Here is a 16,301-nt window from a genome sequence, read left to right on the forward strand (position 1 = left end):
AAAGTGGCACAGGAAGCAAGGCTTGGACAAGCCAGGTGGGCCAACTGGCTGACAGATTCACCAACAACAGACTCGTGGAAGTTGGGAAGGAGAGACGCTATTGCCTGGGAAAACTGAAGGGAAAAAGGTGATTGACTGGAAAACTATAACCACCACCCCCAACTCCTTCCTCACAATCAAGTTGGTGCCCAACCCTCTGCACAGCCTGGAGCTGGGGGAGCAACTCAGCTGCCTTCCCCGACCCAGCAAGCCAGACTATGGCAGAGCCCACGATGCTACTACTTGCCCACACTCCCCACACTCCTCCTGACGGCTGCCAGCACCTCATTCACTTTAGGGCAGCAGATTTCATGCCCTGGGAAGGAAGGAAGGTTCAGAAGCAATCCATAACCCAGACAATACTTGAGGTTTCCCTAGAGTACAAGGGGAGATGCTAGATTTTTAGTTTCTTCAGAATATCTAGCCTAACGCTTCAATTATCAATGCCTGTGCAGAGAGACAGCGGGCTCCAAATTTACAACGGCTTCCTGCTGAGTGAGCTTGGGCAAATTCTACCCTTACCCCTCCTCCAGACATGTTTGCCCATCAGCTGAATGTCAGACTTGAAAACCTTGCACAGTCCGGAGTTACTGGCTCTACAACCTGCACCCACCCCGTGGCTGCAGGAGGGTAGTTTCCTGGGAATGGAAGGGGGGGGCTCCAAAGTTCCCCAGGAATGCAGACCTAGTCCCTAGGTGCAGGCTGGAGGGAAGGAGGCTCAAGGCCCCTGGCTCAAGAGCAGGTCGGAAAGAGGCCAGACAGTGGAGCCTCTGGGCTACTCTAGAACCTGGAGCCATCCTGAACCAAAGGTAAGCTAAGAGGACTAGACACCAGCAGGAAAGGGAGAAAGCAGGAGCATCAGGAGGAGATCTGTGCCTCTCAGCACCCTCACTGGCTGCTTCTCGTTCCCAGCCTTGTGGGCAGTGGGAAAGGAAGTAGGGGGAAGACTGATGGCCCCAATCTTGACTCAAAGAATAGGGAAAGAGGCTTAACACTGAGTCCTCCTCATCTACACCCCTGCAGAGACCCATTCCTAACCCTCCCACCCCAGTCCTTCACACCCATAACCTTCCAACCTCTGCTTCAGACACCCACCCAAGGAGTGGGGACCACAAGCTGTGACTCACACTGATACACTCACAAATATACGTGTTAGCACACACGGAATCAGTAACAGACATCCCTCCCAAGCACAGTCACCCACGCAGGATGACAGGCTCAGGTGTGCTCTCACGCACAAACATATATACAGTCACAGACCCCAAATATCCAAAAAGCACATACACACCTCTGGACTGTGATACCTGGTACCATCATCATGAAGTAGAAACTCTTAAAACACCAAACTTTTTTTTTTTACCTTAAATATGGTGGTAATCACTTGTTTTGCCTGTCTTTTGGATCTCAACTACAGTTAGACTGAGTGTAATGATGGTAGGCAGATGTTCCTTGTTTGTCTCTCTGGCACAATGCCCGGCACACAGTAGGTGCTTAATAAATACCTGTGGAGAGGTATTTATTGAGAAAATAAATACCAGAGGAAAGAGAGAAAAGAGAGGAAAGAGATCTCCAGCACCGGAGGTAAAATCACTTGCCTATGTTTGCTCTTTACCAGGCAACTCCTCCTCACGCAGGAAAACTGTTCTTGGACACAGACTAAGCCCTGACGCTGGCCTCAGAATCTCCAGGTGATCAACAGAGGAGCAGAGGGACAGAGGTGCCCGGTATGCAGATCAGAGCTGCTGCCCACAGCGGATCAGAACCCAGAGGCGGCCTAGCAGCCTATGCGCCCTTGCATTGCTAGATTGAAAACCCAAGGGTTTGCAAGAGGACACTCAGCATGGTCATCAATCCTCCCTCTTGCCTGGGTCTCCACAAAGCGTGACTGGCCAGAGCAGCCAAGACGTTGGGAACTGGGCGAAAAGCCAGACCTCCGAGCCCTGGGATCCGACTCTTTGCACAGGGAGTCCACGTCTTTGGATCCACTCCCGGACTCCGCAAATGATCCGGGGTGCGATCTCAGCCTGGTCGCTTCCGCTCCAGCGCAGAAAGTGGCTCCTGTCGTCTGGCTCTGAGGCTAATTTAAGCGATATCCTCACCAGCAGCCCTCTTTGACTGGGGTGACTGGTGGGGAAGCCAGAACCGGCTCATAAAGATGAAAACATTTGCATAGAACTCTGCACGTGAGACGTGAACCCACGGGCCCAGGAGAAGAGGTGACCCTGCGGGCAGAGAAGGACCGAGGTGGAGGATCTTCCCACACCCAGCAGGGACCTGACATGTCGGCACCCGACTGCGACTGCGATGGGGCATCTAAGTCAAAGAGTCCTAGCAGCACCGACACCTGCCGGGGGAAAGGGGCGCGAAGCGAGGGCACTCTGTAAGCGGCAGGAATTAACGTGGACAATAAGACCCACTCCTGTACCCTCAGTGCCCCCACTCCTCCACACACAATTTGGCGGTGTCTGCCCAGATCGTTTGAAATATGCTTTTCAAGGTAGTGTGATTTTTAGGAAGGGATAGAATCAAAGAGATGTATTTAAATATATTGTTCCCCAATAATTTGTCTTTTCCAGTCCTAAAATCCGTCCAACCGCAATTCCAACGATACTTCTGCCTGTGTAGAAAGAAATGCCCCGGAAGTGAGACCAGTCTAAGGAGATTTACCAGCATTAGGGAAACAGCCCAGACCTACAGAGCCCTGGCTTCCGAAGGGGAAACGCGCGAGACCCTGGTAGCCGCAACTATGCGCATCTCCCCAGCCGCTCCTGCGGGGTCCGCTGCGCACCCTTCGCCATCCGCGCACCTCCGAATAGCGGGAGGGCGGGGGTGAAGACCGGGACCCTGTCGACGCCCTCTAGGAGTACGAAATTGCGTCTAGGAGGCTGTCCCCGGCCGGCAGGAGGGCACCCGGCGTAGAACCCCGCCGCCAAGGAGCAAACCGAAGATGCAGACTGCGAGCGAGTTTCGCTCGGAGTCCGTGTGGAGCGAAAAGAGAGCGCTCCGCGGACACCCTGTACTCGGAGCTAGGAACCCAGCGCGGGTGAGAAACAACTCCAAGGATGTCGGCGCCCAGGGCAACCCGGGGACGCAGGCACCGGAGGAAAGCACCTGGCTTCGCAGCCGTCCGAAGCATCTCGGCCTGGCCTCTGGCGCCGCTGCAGGGTCCCGCCGCCCCGCTCCCTAGTCTGAGAAAGGAGGCGGTGCCCGCTCCGCCCCGCGCCGCGCCGCGCCCACCAGCTCGCGGAAAAATTCCTTGCGGAAACTAGAGCTAGGAACCTCTATCCTCCCTTCAGCTTTCTGTGTTGGTACGTGTCTATCCGGCCTTAAGGAACAGAACCATCACGCTCCGAAACTCCAATTAACATTTGTTTTGCTCTCAAATACCCTGATTGACGAAAAGCTTAGGAGGCTGAATTATCTTGTACGACCTCTGCCCACCTCAAGTTCTCTTTCACCGTTTCTCCATAAATCTCAGAGCGCCATCCCCGAGGACAAATGTGAGCTGGGTCTCATCATCCCGGTTGGTCCTCCCTGGACACATCTCCAGTCCTTATCCTAGACAACCTCTGGAACCACGTAACGTAATAATGTAGGCACAAACCCAGACTCGCCTCTCTTCTCTTTGGCGGGATGCGCGGGGTATGAATTAAATCCCGAATCCGGTCGGTAAAGACCCTATGCGAGCTGCCTGCTCCAACGGTTCGAAATCCTAGGAGGCACGCTCCACACTCGAAATCTTTCCTCCCTTTCTCTTGCAGGGTCCCTCGTTTAAACAGCGTCGGCGCCTTTATTCGCCTGACCCTAGGCGAAGGAAAACCCGCCCGATCGGTCATTGTCTGGTCCGCGACCGCCCCCGCCCCCGCCCCAATCAGTGTCACAAAAACGCCCCTTTCAACGGATTCCAAACCCTCTTCACCCGGGCTCACCGAGCCTTCAACTTCATTAAGTGCGCGCTACGGCGGCTCTGGAGGAGGCGAAGTTTAAATCAACCCGAGCGGAGAGGGAGGAGGGGTGGGCCTGGGGAGGGTTGCTAGTTGAAGAAGAGAGAGAGAAGTGTTTTTGAAAAGGGGAAAAAAGTCATCAGGGGAAAAGCGCTTTGTAACCACGAAGACGCGCCTGCTGCGGCGAGAACAAATTGGAAATGGAGGGGAAGTGTCCGCCCCCACCTCAACTCTGGCTCCTGGGTGGTCCAGGGAGCCCCAGGAGAAAAGAAAGATGGGGAGGAATCGGCGGTGAAAAGAATTAACCACTTTAATTGGGCTGCAAGAGAGAAGTAGGGAGAGGTTCACCGATGTGCCTCGATCACCCAAACCAAATGCCCTTCAATAAAATAAAATAAAATAAAATCCCTTCCCCAACCGTAGCTGAAAGACGTATGTCAAAGTTTGAGAATCAAGGCTGTTCTCGGCCGGTAGAAAGTAAATCTGCAAGATGGGGTAAATTCTGTCCGGAAAGACCCCTCCCCCTCCTTGTGGCCTCGGGCCTCCCGGCGCCGGATGAAAAGGAATGAAATTGAACGAAATTGAACGAAATGAAGTGAAATTGACCAGTGAAATTCGCCAATTTTCTTCCCCTTTAAACTGCCCGCTCTCAAAAGCACTCTCTGAACCCCAGGCCGATTTCTTAGCATTTTTTTTTCTCACCTCGAGAGATGAAGGTGTGCCCTGGATATTTTCTTATTGTCACCGATTGTTGGGGCCTGCGGGGGTTGAAGCTCAGCTGTCTCCATCCAGACAGGAAGGGAACCCACAGAAGGTGCTCCAGATGGGATGGCCTGTTTCTCCTCCCAGGGACCTGGTCTCCTAAGTAAGCCGCCTTACACTGAACACCTACCCTTTGCACCCACAGGGAGGGAAGGAGCCACTTACCGCGTCCCTCTGGTCTGTGTGTGGAGGGGAGGTGAACACAAAGAGAGGGCTCTATCTGCAATCCCCTCATCCTTTTTCTTGCTCTTCCCTACAGTCCAGGTCCCAGGTGGGTCCTTGCCAGTTCCTAATTTACAGGTTCTGGGTCCACACAACCTAAAAGAGTCTCAGATTCTAAACACCCTCCCTTCTCGCCTGCCTTTAGTAGTACGGATCTCTCAGCAATTCTTTTCCTGTATTTTTCAAGGGCAGTTGGGCATCTGTGGTTTCTTTCTGCCTCCCAGTCCTCAGCCATAATCTGAGCCAGATCTGGCCTTCTTGACCCATGGGGAAACTGGGATCTGAGCCATGGGTCTGGGGCCTCAAGCTTCTTAGAAACCCCTGAAGGGTGCATCTCACTCTTTCCTGATCCTCTTATTTCTACCACTTCCTGATATGGACCCTCTGACACACATATACATAAAGGCAATATGCTCAAATGAATTTACACACACATTTACTTTCACAAACACACACTGAGGAGTCCAGAAGGATCTGCTGCTACTCCTGGAAAAAGCGACTGAGGCCCTATCTTCTCGTCTGCCTATCCACCATCAGATATGAATTCTGACTGAATTTTCTCTCTTCCACAGAGGAAAAACTAACTGATAAATATTTTACTTGAAGCTCCAACCTAAGATCTGGGAGTGACATATTCATGGTAAATGAGATCACATAAGCTACAAAATGCTTTATTCAGGGCAAACACACACGGTCATGTTCAACCTCCCTCAAATGAAAAGAAATCAAAATCAGCAAGGAAGTCAACCAAGCAACCCGCCAGAGCCATTATCCCCATATCAGCAGGCCATTTCACTTTCTACCACTAACTCTAACCTGACTTCTCATGGACTGTTTGATAATATCATGGGAAGATGGCCCACTGCTTTCAACCTCCCCACCCTCCCACAGTCTCTCAAGGACAAGGATCCCTCTCTGGCAGAGGAGCCTCATTTACTACCTGCACCTCCAACCTTGTCTCCCCTCTGTTAGGGAACCACCTGAGACACTTAGGAATTCCAACCACTGTTCCTCAGCCCTGATGCGTTCCCTAACCTGATCCTGATTCTGACCCTCCTCCCTTAGGGCACTCTGTCCTCTACCACCTTCTCCTTTCCTGCTGTTGCTAATGCCTGGGACTCTGGCTAAAGAGGCCTGTGGGGCTTCTCCCTGCCTGCCCCTCTCAAGTTTTCCAGAGTTGGTTCCCTGACCCTGTCTTCCTCTTCTAGCTGTCACTCTAGCCCAACACTCGCCCTCAGCATGTGTCTATTTTCCCGTGATGGCTGGAATGCCTCGTTCTGCACCTTCGTATCTCTCCTTCTCTCCTCTCCTTCTCTTCTTCTATCCTCAGTTGAATGTACAAAGAGCTGAGTAACCATCTTTGTTCAACCAAAGCATACCCTCCCGCCCAACATGCTTTCGAGTCTAGCCAGCTGGAGTCCCAGGCACAGGCAGCAAGCTGGGAAACTCAGTAAGTTTATGGAAGGCTCCAGCCATGATTCCCAATGGTTTTGCACTTCAGCAGTACGTTCTGGCTGTGTGAGCATGGCTCAAGGGTTGGGAAGGTTTGCCTTAACAGAGTAGGACCGCACTGCCTCTCTCTTTTGGCTCATAGTGCACTTCTAACCCTCTCAAGCCAGAGGAGAGAAGGGTTTCACAGTCCCCCATTCAAGCTATTTGTACTGACCTGTCCACAGCAGCAGGGGGGAGGGAGATCCCCCCAAAAGGCTCTACAGTGGCTAAAGAGAGGTCTCTCTTCTCTTACAGAGCCAGAAAAAGACAGTGACAGAAAACCACAAACATAGAGACACACATACATGAACACATAAAGAAATAAAAATACAGATATCCTAAAATTCAACTCACTCCCTCCCCCCACAAAGGAGGACAAAAAGCAAGGATACAGAGGACCCTCAGAAACACAAACTGGAACAAGCTCCAGGAAAGCCTCCGCACACAGAGGCATACAGAATACGCATCAAGAAACACATTCACTCCAACTGTACTTAGTGGGTAGAGTGTCCATGAGCACTGGGCTCCCAGATAAGACCAGGCCTCGCTGAAGTCTAAACCAGATGAGAATCCTCCGGTGCATTTGAAACAAAACCTTGGCTGTAAACCCCAGGCAGACATTTAGGACCAGAGTGAAAATGAAAGTGCTAAAGGGGTCCCAGGCTTCCCAGAGTCCTAGCCCCATCAACAGCCAAAGGCTAAGGCCACAACATTCCCAGTATCCAAAAAGCCCAAGACCTCCTTTACCTGTCTGGGCTGCGCAGGGCTCTTCCCCACTCCCTCTCTACCTGGGAGCTGGGTGTCTGGGAAAGCCCTGACTGGAAAAGGGGAGTACAGGCAAGCAGACAGAGCTGGTGACTGCCAGAGTTCACATACATTTATTCAACTGACACCAATGGGAATGGGGGGGAAGACAGATTTTTCTTTTCTTCCACACAAACCATCAGACGATTTCACAGAGTCTCCCCTCAGTGGGGAAATCTAAATCAATTCACACCCAGTGGACAGAGAACGCAGATAGCAGCCCGCTGTACAGATATTTACACGTAATTACAGGACCCCCTGCCACAGGATGTGCTCTTGCCCACCCCACCCCACCTCTCCAGTCCTTGACCCAGACCCTCCTGTCCCACCCCAACCTCATTGCCTTTAGCTACAATAAATATCCCAGGGCCTGGGACAGAGCAGAGCGCTGAGAGGGCCGCTGGCCCTGGATGGCTGGACCCAGCCTGCCATGGGAAAAGGGGAAAGTTCCTTTAAAAGCACCCCAACACAAAAGAGGGAGGATGTTCCTCAGTGTAGTGGGATCCCGGGTTTCTGCGGGGACTGTGGAAACCCCTCGCTTAACCTCTCCGTTCAACTTCGACGGTGTAGACACTGCTTTAGGCTTCAGAGGAAACGAGCTTTCTTGGAGAACAGCAAGAAAAAAAAAAGTTGAAATTTTCTTTTAAGCACAAAGCAGATAATAGGTATCTTTAAATTATAATATCGGACAAGCAGGGCCTCAAAGTTGGGGAAGGAGTGAGGGAGAGGCAGAAAGGGAGACCTCTCTGTGCAGTTGGTGTTTCTGGTGGAATCGGTAGGGCCTGGGCAGACATCTCTCCAGAAAAGCATTCCTCCCGGGCCTCTGAGAGGCGCAGAGGCTGGGAAAAAGTGAAGGCTCCTCCGCCCCTTTTACTGCTCATATTGGAGTGGGATGGATCATGGCTTGCGAATTCATCGCGTAGACCTGGCCTCTCCCTGATCGATGGAGCCCGCTTCGTCCCAACTCTCGCCGAATTTCTGAGCATGGAGCCTGAAGTGCCAAGTCACGAGCGCCGGCCCAAGGTCTGGAGACTCTTCATAAATAGACTCCCTGAGTTCCGCTGGGACCTCAGGAGCTCCCGGGAGAGGCTGAGGAGTGCGGGCCTTACCGGCCCTGAGCTCGATGCGGTCAGAAGTGGCAGCCACTGAGGCCGGCGACTTTGCTGGCAAACGGGGGCCCTGAAGACAGGAGTGCGTCCCCGGGGTGAGAGAGGCGGATGTGGCCGGCCACTGGAGCCAGAGCTGGGGCAGTCAGCATAGCCAAGACCTGGGCTTGACCCCCAGGACCTGCCGCCGCCGCGAAAGGCGATCCCGGGGAGCCCTCGCCTCCGCCCGGGGGTGCTGCCCCGCCGCCGCCACCGTGGCCCATGATGTGGTCTATAGAGAAGGAAGGCCTCTGCCCGGCTCCGGCGCCCCCACCGCCCGCACCACCGCCTGCGTCTGTCTTGAGGCCCTGGCGCAGGAGTGCGGTAGACAGACCGGCCGCGGTGCCGGCTGCGGGAGGGCTCAGTGACGCGGGATAAAAGGCTTTGGCGCACCCCAGCTCGGCACCCAGGAAGGCTGGCAGGCCTGCGGGGCCGGGCCCCGACCCTGAGCCCTGGGCAGGCGCGGGGGCCGGAGCCGAGGCTGCGCCCGCGAACACCGAGGCCGTCGGAGGTCCGGGTGGAGGAGCAGCGGCGCGGCCTGGGGGTACCGACAGCTGGCAAGGCGCGGTAGCGGCGGCGAAAGCGAAGGCGTGCGGGTGAGGATGCGGGTGCGGGGCCGGGCCCGGTGGGGGTGCGCCGTAGGCCGGGAGCGCCAAGCCGTAGCCGTAGCCGTAGGCGCCGTAAGCGGCGAAGCCCGGCAGGAAGGCGCCGGGGTCCCCCGCCGCCGCAGCCCCGCCACGCAACAGCAGCTCGGGATGAGGGTGAGCGTGTGGATGTGGCGGCGGTAGCGGCTGCCGCTTGAAGCGCTTGCGGCGCCGCAGGAAGCTGCCGTTGTCGAACATGTCGGCCGACTCCGGGTCGAGCGTCCAGTAGTTGCCCTTGCCTGGGTTGCCCGGCTCGCGGGGAATCTTGACGAAGCAGTCGTTGAGCGAGAGGTTGTGGCGGATGCTGTTCTGCCAGGCGGGGAACTTCTCCCGATAGTAGGGGAAGCGGCCGCTGATGAACTCGCAGATCTCGCTCAGCGTCAGCCGCTTCTTGGGGCTCTGCAGGATGGCCATGGTGATGAGCGCGATGTACGAGTAGGGCGGCTTCACCAGCGGGCTCCGCGTCGCCGCCCCCCCCGACGGCGGTCCCGGCCCGGGCCCCGCGGCGCCCCGGGCCGCCGCCGCCGCCGCGCCTGGTCCGGGGCTTCCCGCTGCGGCCGCCGCCCCCCGGGGCGCTAGAGCGCGGGGCTCGCCGTCCGAGCAACCGCCGGACTCCTCCTCGTCCTCGGCTGCGTCCGCCTCGGCTTCCTCCGGAGGAGGCTCGGGGCCGTGGGGGAGCACGTCCCGGGGGGCGCGGGGCCCGGAGCGGGCAGGGAGCTCCCCCCCACCGCTGCCGCCGCCGCCGCCCACCACGTCTATGTCTGCGTCGGCCTCGGACAGCGCGGCCGGGGAGCTCTCGGAGGACATGATCTCGCAGCAGCAGCTGCCCAGGGTCATGGTGCCGCCGCCGCCACCGCCGTTCTCCGGCTCCGCTCCGGCCGCGGCTCGGGCTCCGCCGCGCTGCCTCTGGGGCGAGTGTGTTTTGCGCGCGGGCGGGGAGGGGGCGGGGGACTGAGGAGGGTAGGGAGGGGTGTCCCCCAGCTCCGCAGCGCCCCCTCGTGGCCCAACTCGCAGCTCTCACCTCCCGGTGAGCATCCGACTGGCCGCTCTCCCCGCCGCCCCGGGAGCCGAAGCCCGGCACCCGCACCCGGGGCGTGGGCGGAAGGAGCTGAGGCTTCCCCTGACCCTGGCCGGTCTCGGCCCCCAGTGCCCCCGGGATGGGGGGGTAGGGGAATTTGTCCCTCCCGCCTCGCGGCTGCCTAAGGCGGAAGAGCGCGAACCCGGGGCGGAGCTCCCCGAGCGGGGTGGGGAGGGGCGGGAGGGGGCGGGAGGACTGCCTCGGCGGAGGGGCCGGGCGGGAACAAACCGCGGCCACAGGCGGGAGCTGGCTCGGGTGGCCGGAGGCGGGTCCTCCTCTGCCCGCAGATCCCGCACACGCTCCGCTCCCCGGAGCCGCCGCCTGGAACCAGTGCGCTCAGCCTCTGGATGTTGAGGTTCACGCGGGCGCCATCCGGCGCGGGGAAAAGTAGGGACAGCCCCCGGCCCTTCATCTATCCACGGCAGCGCCCGGGGCCACCAAGGCCGAAGCGCAGTTGGAGCGCGAGCGGGAGCCTGAGACCGCGGGACCGAAGCCGCCCGAGCAGGGCCCGCCGGATCCAGAGCGGCTTCCGGCCCTAGGGGAGACGCACTTGAGTGATCGCGAGGAGCAAACTTGGCGCTCTCAGCCTCGGGCCTCGGAGAGGTGAGAGATTCCGGCTGCGCCCCTCTTCTCCCTTCCAAAGCCGAGACCCCGCCATACATCCTCTTGCCGCGTCGCAGGACCCCAGACGCAGGAGTGTGTGCGGGGAGACCCGGGGAGCGCGTCGCCTGCGCGTCGCCCTCTCCGCGAAGCTACTGTGCGGCGCTCCCGGCAGTATTCCGGGGGCGCGCACCGGTCCATTGCTCTGAGTTTGTCTGCACTCCGCCCCTTTCGGTCCGGGTATCCGTTTGTCTTGGGCTCTGTGACTGTGTCTTTCGCCTTCGGTGAATCCTTGCCTCGTTTCCTGTGGAAACCCTGCATTTGTTTGGGTGTTTCTTCGTGGGTCCGAGAATCCCTCGCTCCATTTCCCTAGCCCCAGCCGCACTGCAGGGCTGCCCCCCACTTTCTGGCCGGACTTGTAGGCCCTACGGACCGGCAACAGGACCCCTAAAGACACCTTCCTCAATGAGCCCTGACCTCAGCCCAGGCCAGCGTTGCCTCGTCTCTCAGGAGCCCCTGCACACAAGGTTGGTCCTTGCCCTTCTTCTTACCAGCCGGGTTTCTGCCCAGCCCATTAGGCTCCTTTCTCCCCTGGCCAGGAACCCAACATCCATCTCAACCCTGAGGGGTGACAGGAGTAATGGGCATGGTCGTGGGCCAGAACTGAGCTGATGGACAGGCCGCTGCTCCGCCAGCGCCGCTCAGTGGTCAAAGCTCCGGCATGCGAGGCCCGAGACCCAGCTGCTGTCCGCTGTCATAAGGCTGTCTGACAGCCACCAAGCTACTTTCCCTACCCAGCCTGTTTCCTGCTTTGCCTAGGAGTTAAGAGCAGAAACCCTGACGTTAAGCTGCTGGGATTCTGGTCCTCACTCTTATTTACCAGCTGTCATGTTGGATACATTTCTTTAACTCTTTGTGCTTCTGTTTCTTTCTCTGTAAAAAATGAGATTTAAAAGCAACTACTTCGGGGCGCCTGGGTGGCTCAGTGGGTTAAGCCTCTGCCTTCGGCTCAGGTCATGATCTCAGGGTCCTGGGATCGAGCCCTGCATGGGGGTCTCTGCTCAGCAGGGAGCCTGCAAAAAAGAAAAAAAAAGCACCTACTTCATGACTAATATGTAAAAGTAGTTCTGTCACTCTAGACTATTTATGAAGAGGGTATTGGGAGCACTTTGCAGACTCTTGGGGAGAGAGGAGACAGGCAGGGTGTAGTCTCCCACCTGGATCTCAAGCTCTGGTCTAGCCCCTCACTGGGTTACCCCCCTCCTGGATAATGGTTATCTAACCCTCTGTGGTCACTGCGCTGAATCAGATCCCCTGTAGAGAGGTGCTGGGAGCAGGGTGGGAGGGATCTCCTGGCTCCTACAAGCTGTAACTCAACAGGGTTGATGTGGGGGCAGATACATTCTTTCCTCTAACAGTTTCCAGTCTATGGAATAATCTAGTGTAAATCTAACTTTCCCATTCCACGGTTGGGACAACCAGAGGCCCAGAGGAGGGAAGGGACTCACCTAGGCTCCTGCAAGATAGAGCAGGGCCAGGTGCTTATCACTTAATCTTTGTGATGGAGGTCTCTATCCTCTCAAGCCATCTGGCTGAGAGCAGAGGAGAGTGGAAGCAGGTCTGGCTGCTCCTATCCAGGGAGAGAAAGTCCTCTGTGGCCCCTACACACACTCCTCAGACCAAGGGGCCACCTGGTGTGCAGGGTCTGCCTAAACAGGCTGTCCTCAGGAAGGAGAAAAGTGGTCTAGTCCTCAAACCATGGACGAGGAGTTAGTCAGGGGTAGTGGCTTTGGGGAATTGGAATTTTCTAGGTGATAAGGCCCTCCAGAGAAAAAGGATTGGTGGGGGGGGCACTTTGGAAAGAAGTGTTTTGCATGAGTCCAAATAAACTCACATACCTAGGGTTGCTAGGTTTAGCAGATTTATTTTATCTGGTCACCTTACTCATACCCCAAGCTCGTGTATTACTTCATGGAGATCTCGCTGGAACTCGCAGATACCCCACACTGTCTACCACACATCAGCTCTAGCCTGACTCTGCTCTGCTAGTAGCTGAGAAAATGGGGAGGAAAATCAACATTGGTCTCATCTTACTACACCTCACCTTCTGAATGTCTTCATTTCTAAAATGGCAGGCAGGAACCAGTCACTTCCCTCCTCGCCAGCACTCTCGGGTTTCCCAGGCTCCAACCTCGTGCCCAGCTTCAGGGTCAGACTGGCTGAGGCATTTTGTGCCCAGGTAGCCCAGGTTCCAGAATGTAGGCAAGACTCCGAGGAGCAGCTGCTAGCCTTTTCCTCTGCCTAGCTCTCCTGCAGGCGTGCTGCTGCTCAGACTCAGGTTGGGGAAAAGGGATACAGGCCCCTAGCCCTTGTTCTGCAATGTGGGGGTGGAACATGATCTTAAGGAATCATCCAGACCCTTCAAACACACGTATACTTTTCCAGGAGTGCAAACAGGCTCAGAGGTCATGTGATTCAGCCAGTCTTTTGAAGTGCTGCTCCCAATTCCCAGGGTTGGGTTGGACACAGGTGTCCAGACTCACAGGCCAGAACTCCTTTACTTATCCAAATAACGCTGCTTAGCCCCTGACCAAGCTTGGGAAAGGTGTTTCTGGTAACCTCCCATCCCTCCCAAGGTTTTAGTGTAAATCTAGATTTGTCTTGAACAATGTCAGGAGTAGGTGAGTGGGGGGCTGGGAGAAGGTCCACCAGGACCTTTAGAATGCATTCAGTTTTCTGCACTTCCCCCAGGCACCAGGCTTTCCCACCTGTGGGCTCAGCTTCTGGTCACATTTGCTATCTGGGTGACTCTGTCACTTCCCTCCAGGGAAAACCTATGCTTCAGCCCCGGGGCCTGAAGCCTCCAAGAAGCAAGAGGCCACAGGCTCTGTGCGTTTTGGCTACAGTGTCACTAGTAGAGTCTGGCCTCTTCCTTCCTCTGCCTTACTATTTTGCCACCTCCTTCATGCAGCCAAGAAACAACTGGAGGCTTTGGGGGGGGCGCCTTTTGGGAGGGAGGTCCACCCCAAAATGCTCGGACAACCGGGAGTTGTTGCCTGTTTGCTGTGCTGTGTTGCTAGCTACCGGTGGTGTCCCTCCCTTCATGGCTCCTCTCTTGCTTTCTTATGGTCACCCTAGACGTACTGTTCTGGACTAAGGGAAAACGACAGCTATCAGATGGTTTTGAGAATCTAAAGAAGTCAGTCGCCAACGTGGCGAAGAGCGGCCCTGAGCTAAGGGGGCGGCGGGGACGCGGAGCGGAGCGACCTCACGCGCTGCCTTCCCGCCGTGTGAATTCCGCGAGCACAGCACGGCCTCCGCCGGGCAGGGGGACCCCACGCGCGCACACTTTTCTAATTTTATTCACAAACTCTGCCAGCCTCAGGGAAAGCTGCGAGACGCGCGCAGTCGCCCCTCTTCCCGTTCCGCCATCGGGCTGCAGCTCTGCGGTGGAGAGACAGTTGTTTGGCCGAAGCCCGGACATCCCCGACCCTTTTCTTCACCCAGATCCCCGCCTGTTCCTGAGCGATCGGCTCCCTTGGCCCCGGGCGGAGGCGGGAGACTCCAGATCGGGAGACCTGCGGGGACGAACCTCAGGCGGCGGGGCTCCCCTCACACAGGAGCGGGACCCCGGGTCAGAGTTAAGAGAGAGGCCGGACCCACAGCAAGCACAGAAATGACAGGGCTTCCCGCGTGTGCGCCTTCGCCCCAGCAGACCACCCGCCCGACCCAAGCACCTCTGAACTGCTCCCCACACCTCCACGGACGCTCCACTTTTCCGAGAAAATGTCTTTCTGTCCTTTCACCAGGCCCAGCCCCGGTCGCCTCCCGGCCCCCCTATCCCGGGACGACGTCGTAGGGGGCTCCCTTGAGCCCGGTCCGGCCCCAGCCCTGTGCCGCGGTTGAGACCCGAACGAGCTGCGGAGCCTGTCGACTCTGGTTCGCGGGAAGAGGGTTGCGGGCCCAGGCGAGGACAGCTCGGCTCCGCAGCCGCCCAACCTGGGGCCCTGGCTTCGCAGCGGCCGCAGTGCGACAAGCTCCCCTAGCTGGGGAGACGCACAGCTGCGGGCAGGGGAGAAGGGGACGCTCCCAGGTGTGTCGGAGCGTCAGCCCCATGTCTGAGCGCTCCTACTGTCTAAGTGCGCCCTGCGTTTCTGCGAATGAGGGTCTCTTTCTTAGTCCCTCCGAGGACGGAGCTGTTTGTCCTCCCTCTGCGTGCGTGTGCCCCTCCCGACGGCAGTGGCTCTGTGTGCCCGTCCGACCCGCGCCTGTCCCGAGTGCTCCCCTGCCAACCGCACGACCTGCGCGGGGACTGCCCTGGAAGCCTCGCCTTCCAGACACACCGCTCTGCCCCTGAGCCGGAAGCGGCGCGACGTGCCTGGGCCTGCAACCTATTCCAGGCCTGCGGCGTGACCCTGGCGGGGAAGGAGGATGCGTGAGGGTGCAAGCCTCGGGGTGTGTTTGGGACGCGAGCGGGGAGAGGGGACAGCGCACAGGCAAGGCGCAGCGGAGAGCTGGCAAGAGTGTAGCGGCGGCCGCTTGCCCACCAACTGCGCCGCCTGCTGGAGCAGCGGGACCCCGAGACACCAACGCCCTTCCGCAGCCTTGGCGTGGGGCAAGGCGGGAGGGAAGGGAGGAGGGGGCCTAGCCGTCCGAATCCGGTAACCGACGCAACATACACACACAGACACACACACGGAGGGAAGGGAAGGGAGGAGGGGGCCCAGCCGTCCGAACCCGGTAACCGACGCAACATACACACACGCACACACACACGCCTTCGCGGTTAGCCTTTCGGAGCTCCAAGCCCGTGCGGAACCGCGTGAGCCCCACAGAAGCAGAGCGAGGGGACCAGAAGGAGTCCCGGCCGGGTAGACGCCCGTGACGGATTCCTGGGGCACAGCGACCTCTGGAGGAGCGGCGCGTCCACGCAGAGAGTCAGGAATAGGAGGACCGGGTCTAGGATCAGAGGGCCCTTTCTCCACCCACCCCTTTGGCAAAGTCATCCAGAGACTCATAAACTCTGGACTCCTCTTTGCTCATGCTTGCTTCCTTTCCCAACCTGTACTCATGCTTAAGATCCTTGCCCAAATCCAGCCTCATCCAGAAAGAAGGCTTCTGGAAAACCCAAAGCAGCTTGCCTTCTTCCTGCTCTGATCTCAGAACTGAAAGGCTGAACCCTTGACAAGATCGCTGGCACCCCAGCGCTGCACAGCGGACCTGCTTCCTGCCTCGCCCTTCTCCAAAAGACCGTTAATCCATGCACTCCACCCACCCTTTGCACTGCATGCTGGGTGTGCTGTTTTTCTTTCCCTTCAGTAAATAAAAGACAAGTCATTTATCCCAAAATTAGACTGCAGGCTTTCAAAGTCCGTTTCCCAGAGGTGGAAACCCAGAGGGAAGGCTGACTTGCCCAAGGTCACACAGCAAATTGGTAGCAGAGGCGGAACTAGATCCCTAACCTCTCATTTCCCAAGCCCAGAGCCCTCTCCATTTCACCTAGATGTAGGGAAGGGCTTATTTTGAGGGGTAAGGCCTGGTTGGGGTGTCCAGGAGGGGGGGGAAACACAGG

The 16,301-nt window shown here is 57.4% G+C and overlaps 1 protein-coding gene across 1 annotated transcript; it reads right to left on the minus strand.

Moving 5' to 3' along the window:
* Positions 1 to 8,273: 8,273 nt before the first annotated feature.
* FOXD2 (forkhead box D2) lies at positions 8,274 to 9,994 on the minus strand. The gene has a single exon (XM_047728485.1). It carries the CDS (start codon positions 9,886 to 9,888, stop codon positions 8,392 to 8,394), a length of 1,497 nt encoding a protein of 498 aa, XP_047584441.1. The 5' UTR covers positions 9,889 to 9,994; the 3' UTR covers positions 8,274 to 8,391.
* Positions 9,995 to 16,301: the final 6,307 nt, after the last annotated feature.

The sequence above is a fragment of the Lutra lutra genome, chromosome 4 (genome assembly GCF_902655055.1).
Source record: "Lutra lutra chromosome 4, mLutLut1.2, whole genome shotgun sequence".
Taxonomy (NCBI): Eukaryota; Metazoa; Chordata; class Mammalia; order Carnivora; family Mustelidae; genus Lutra; species Lutra lutra.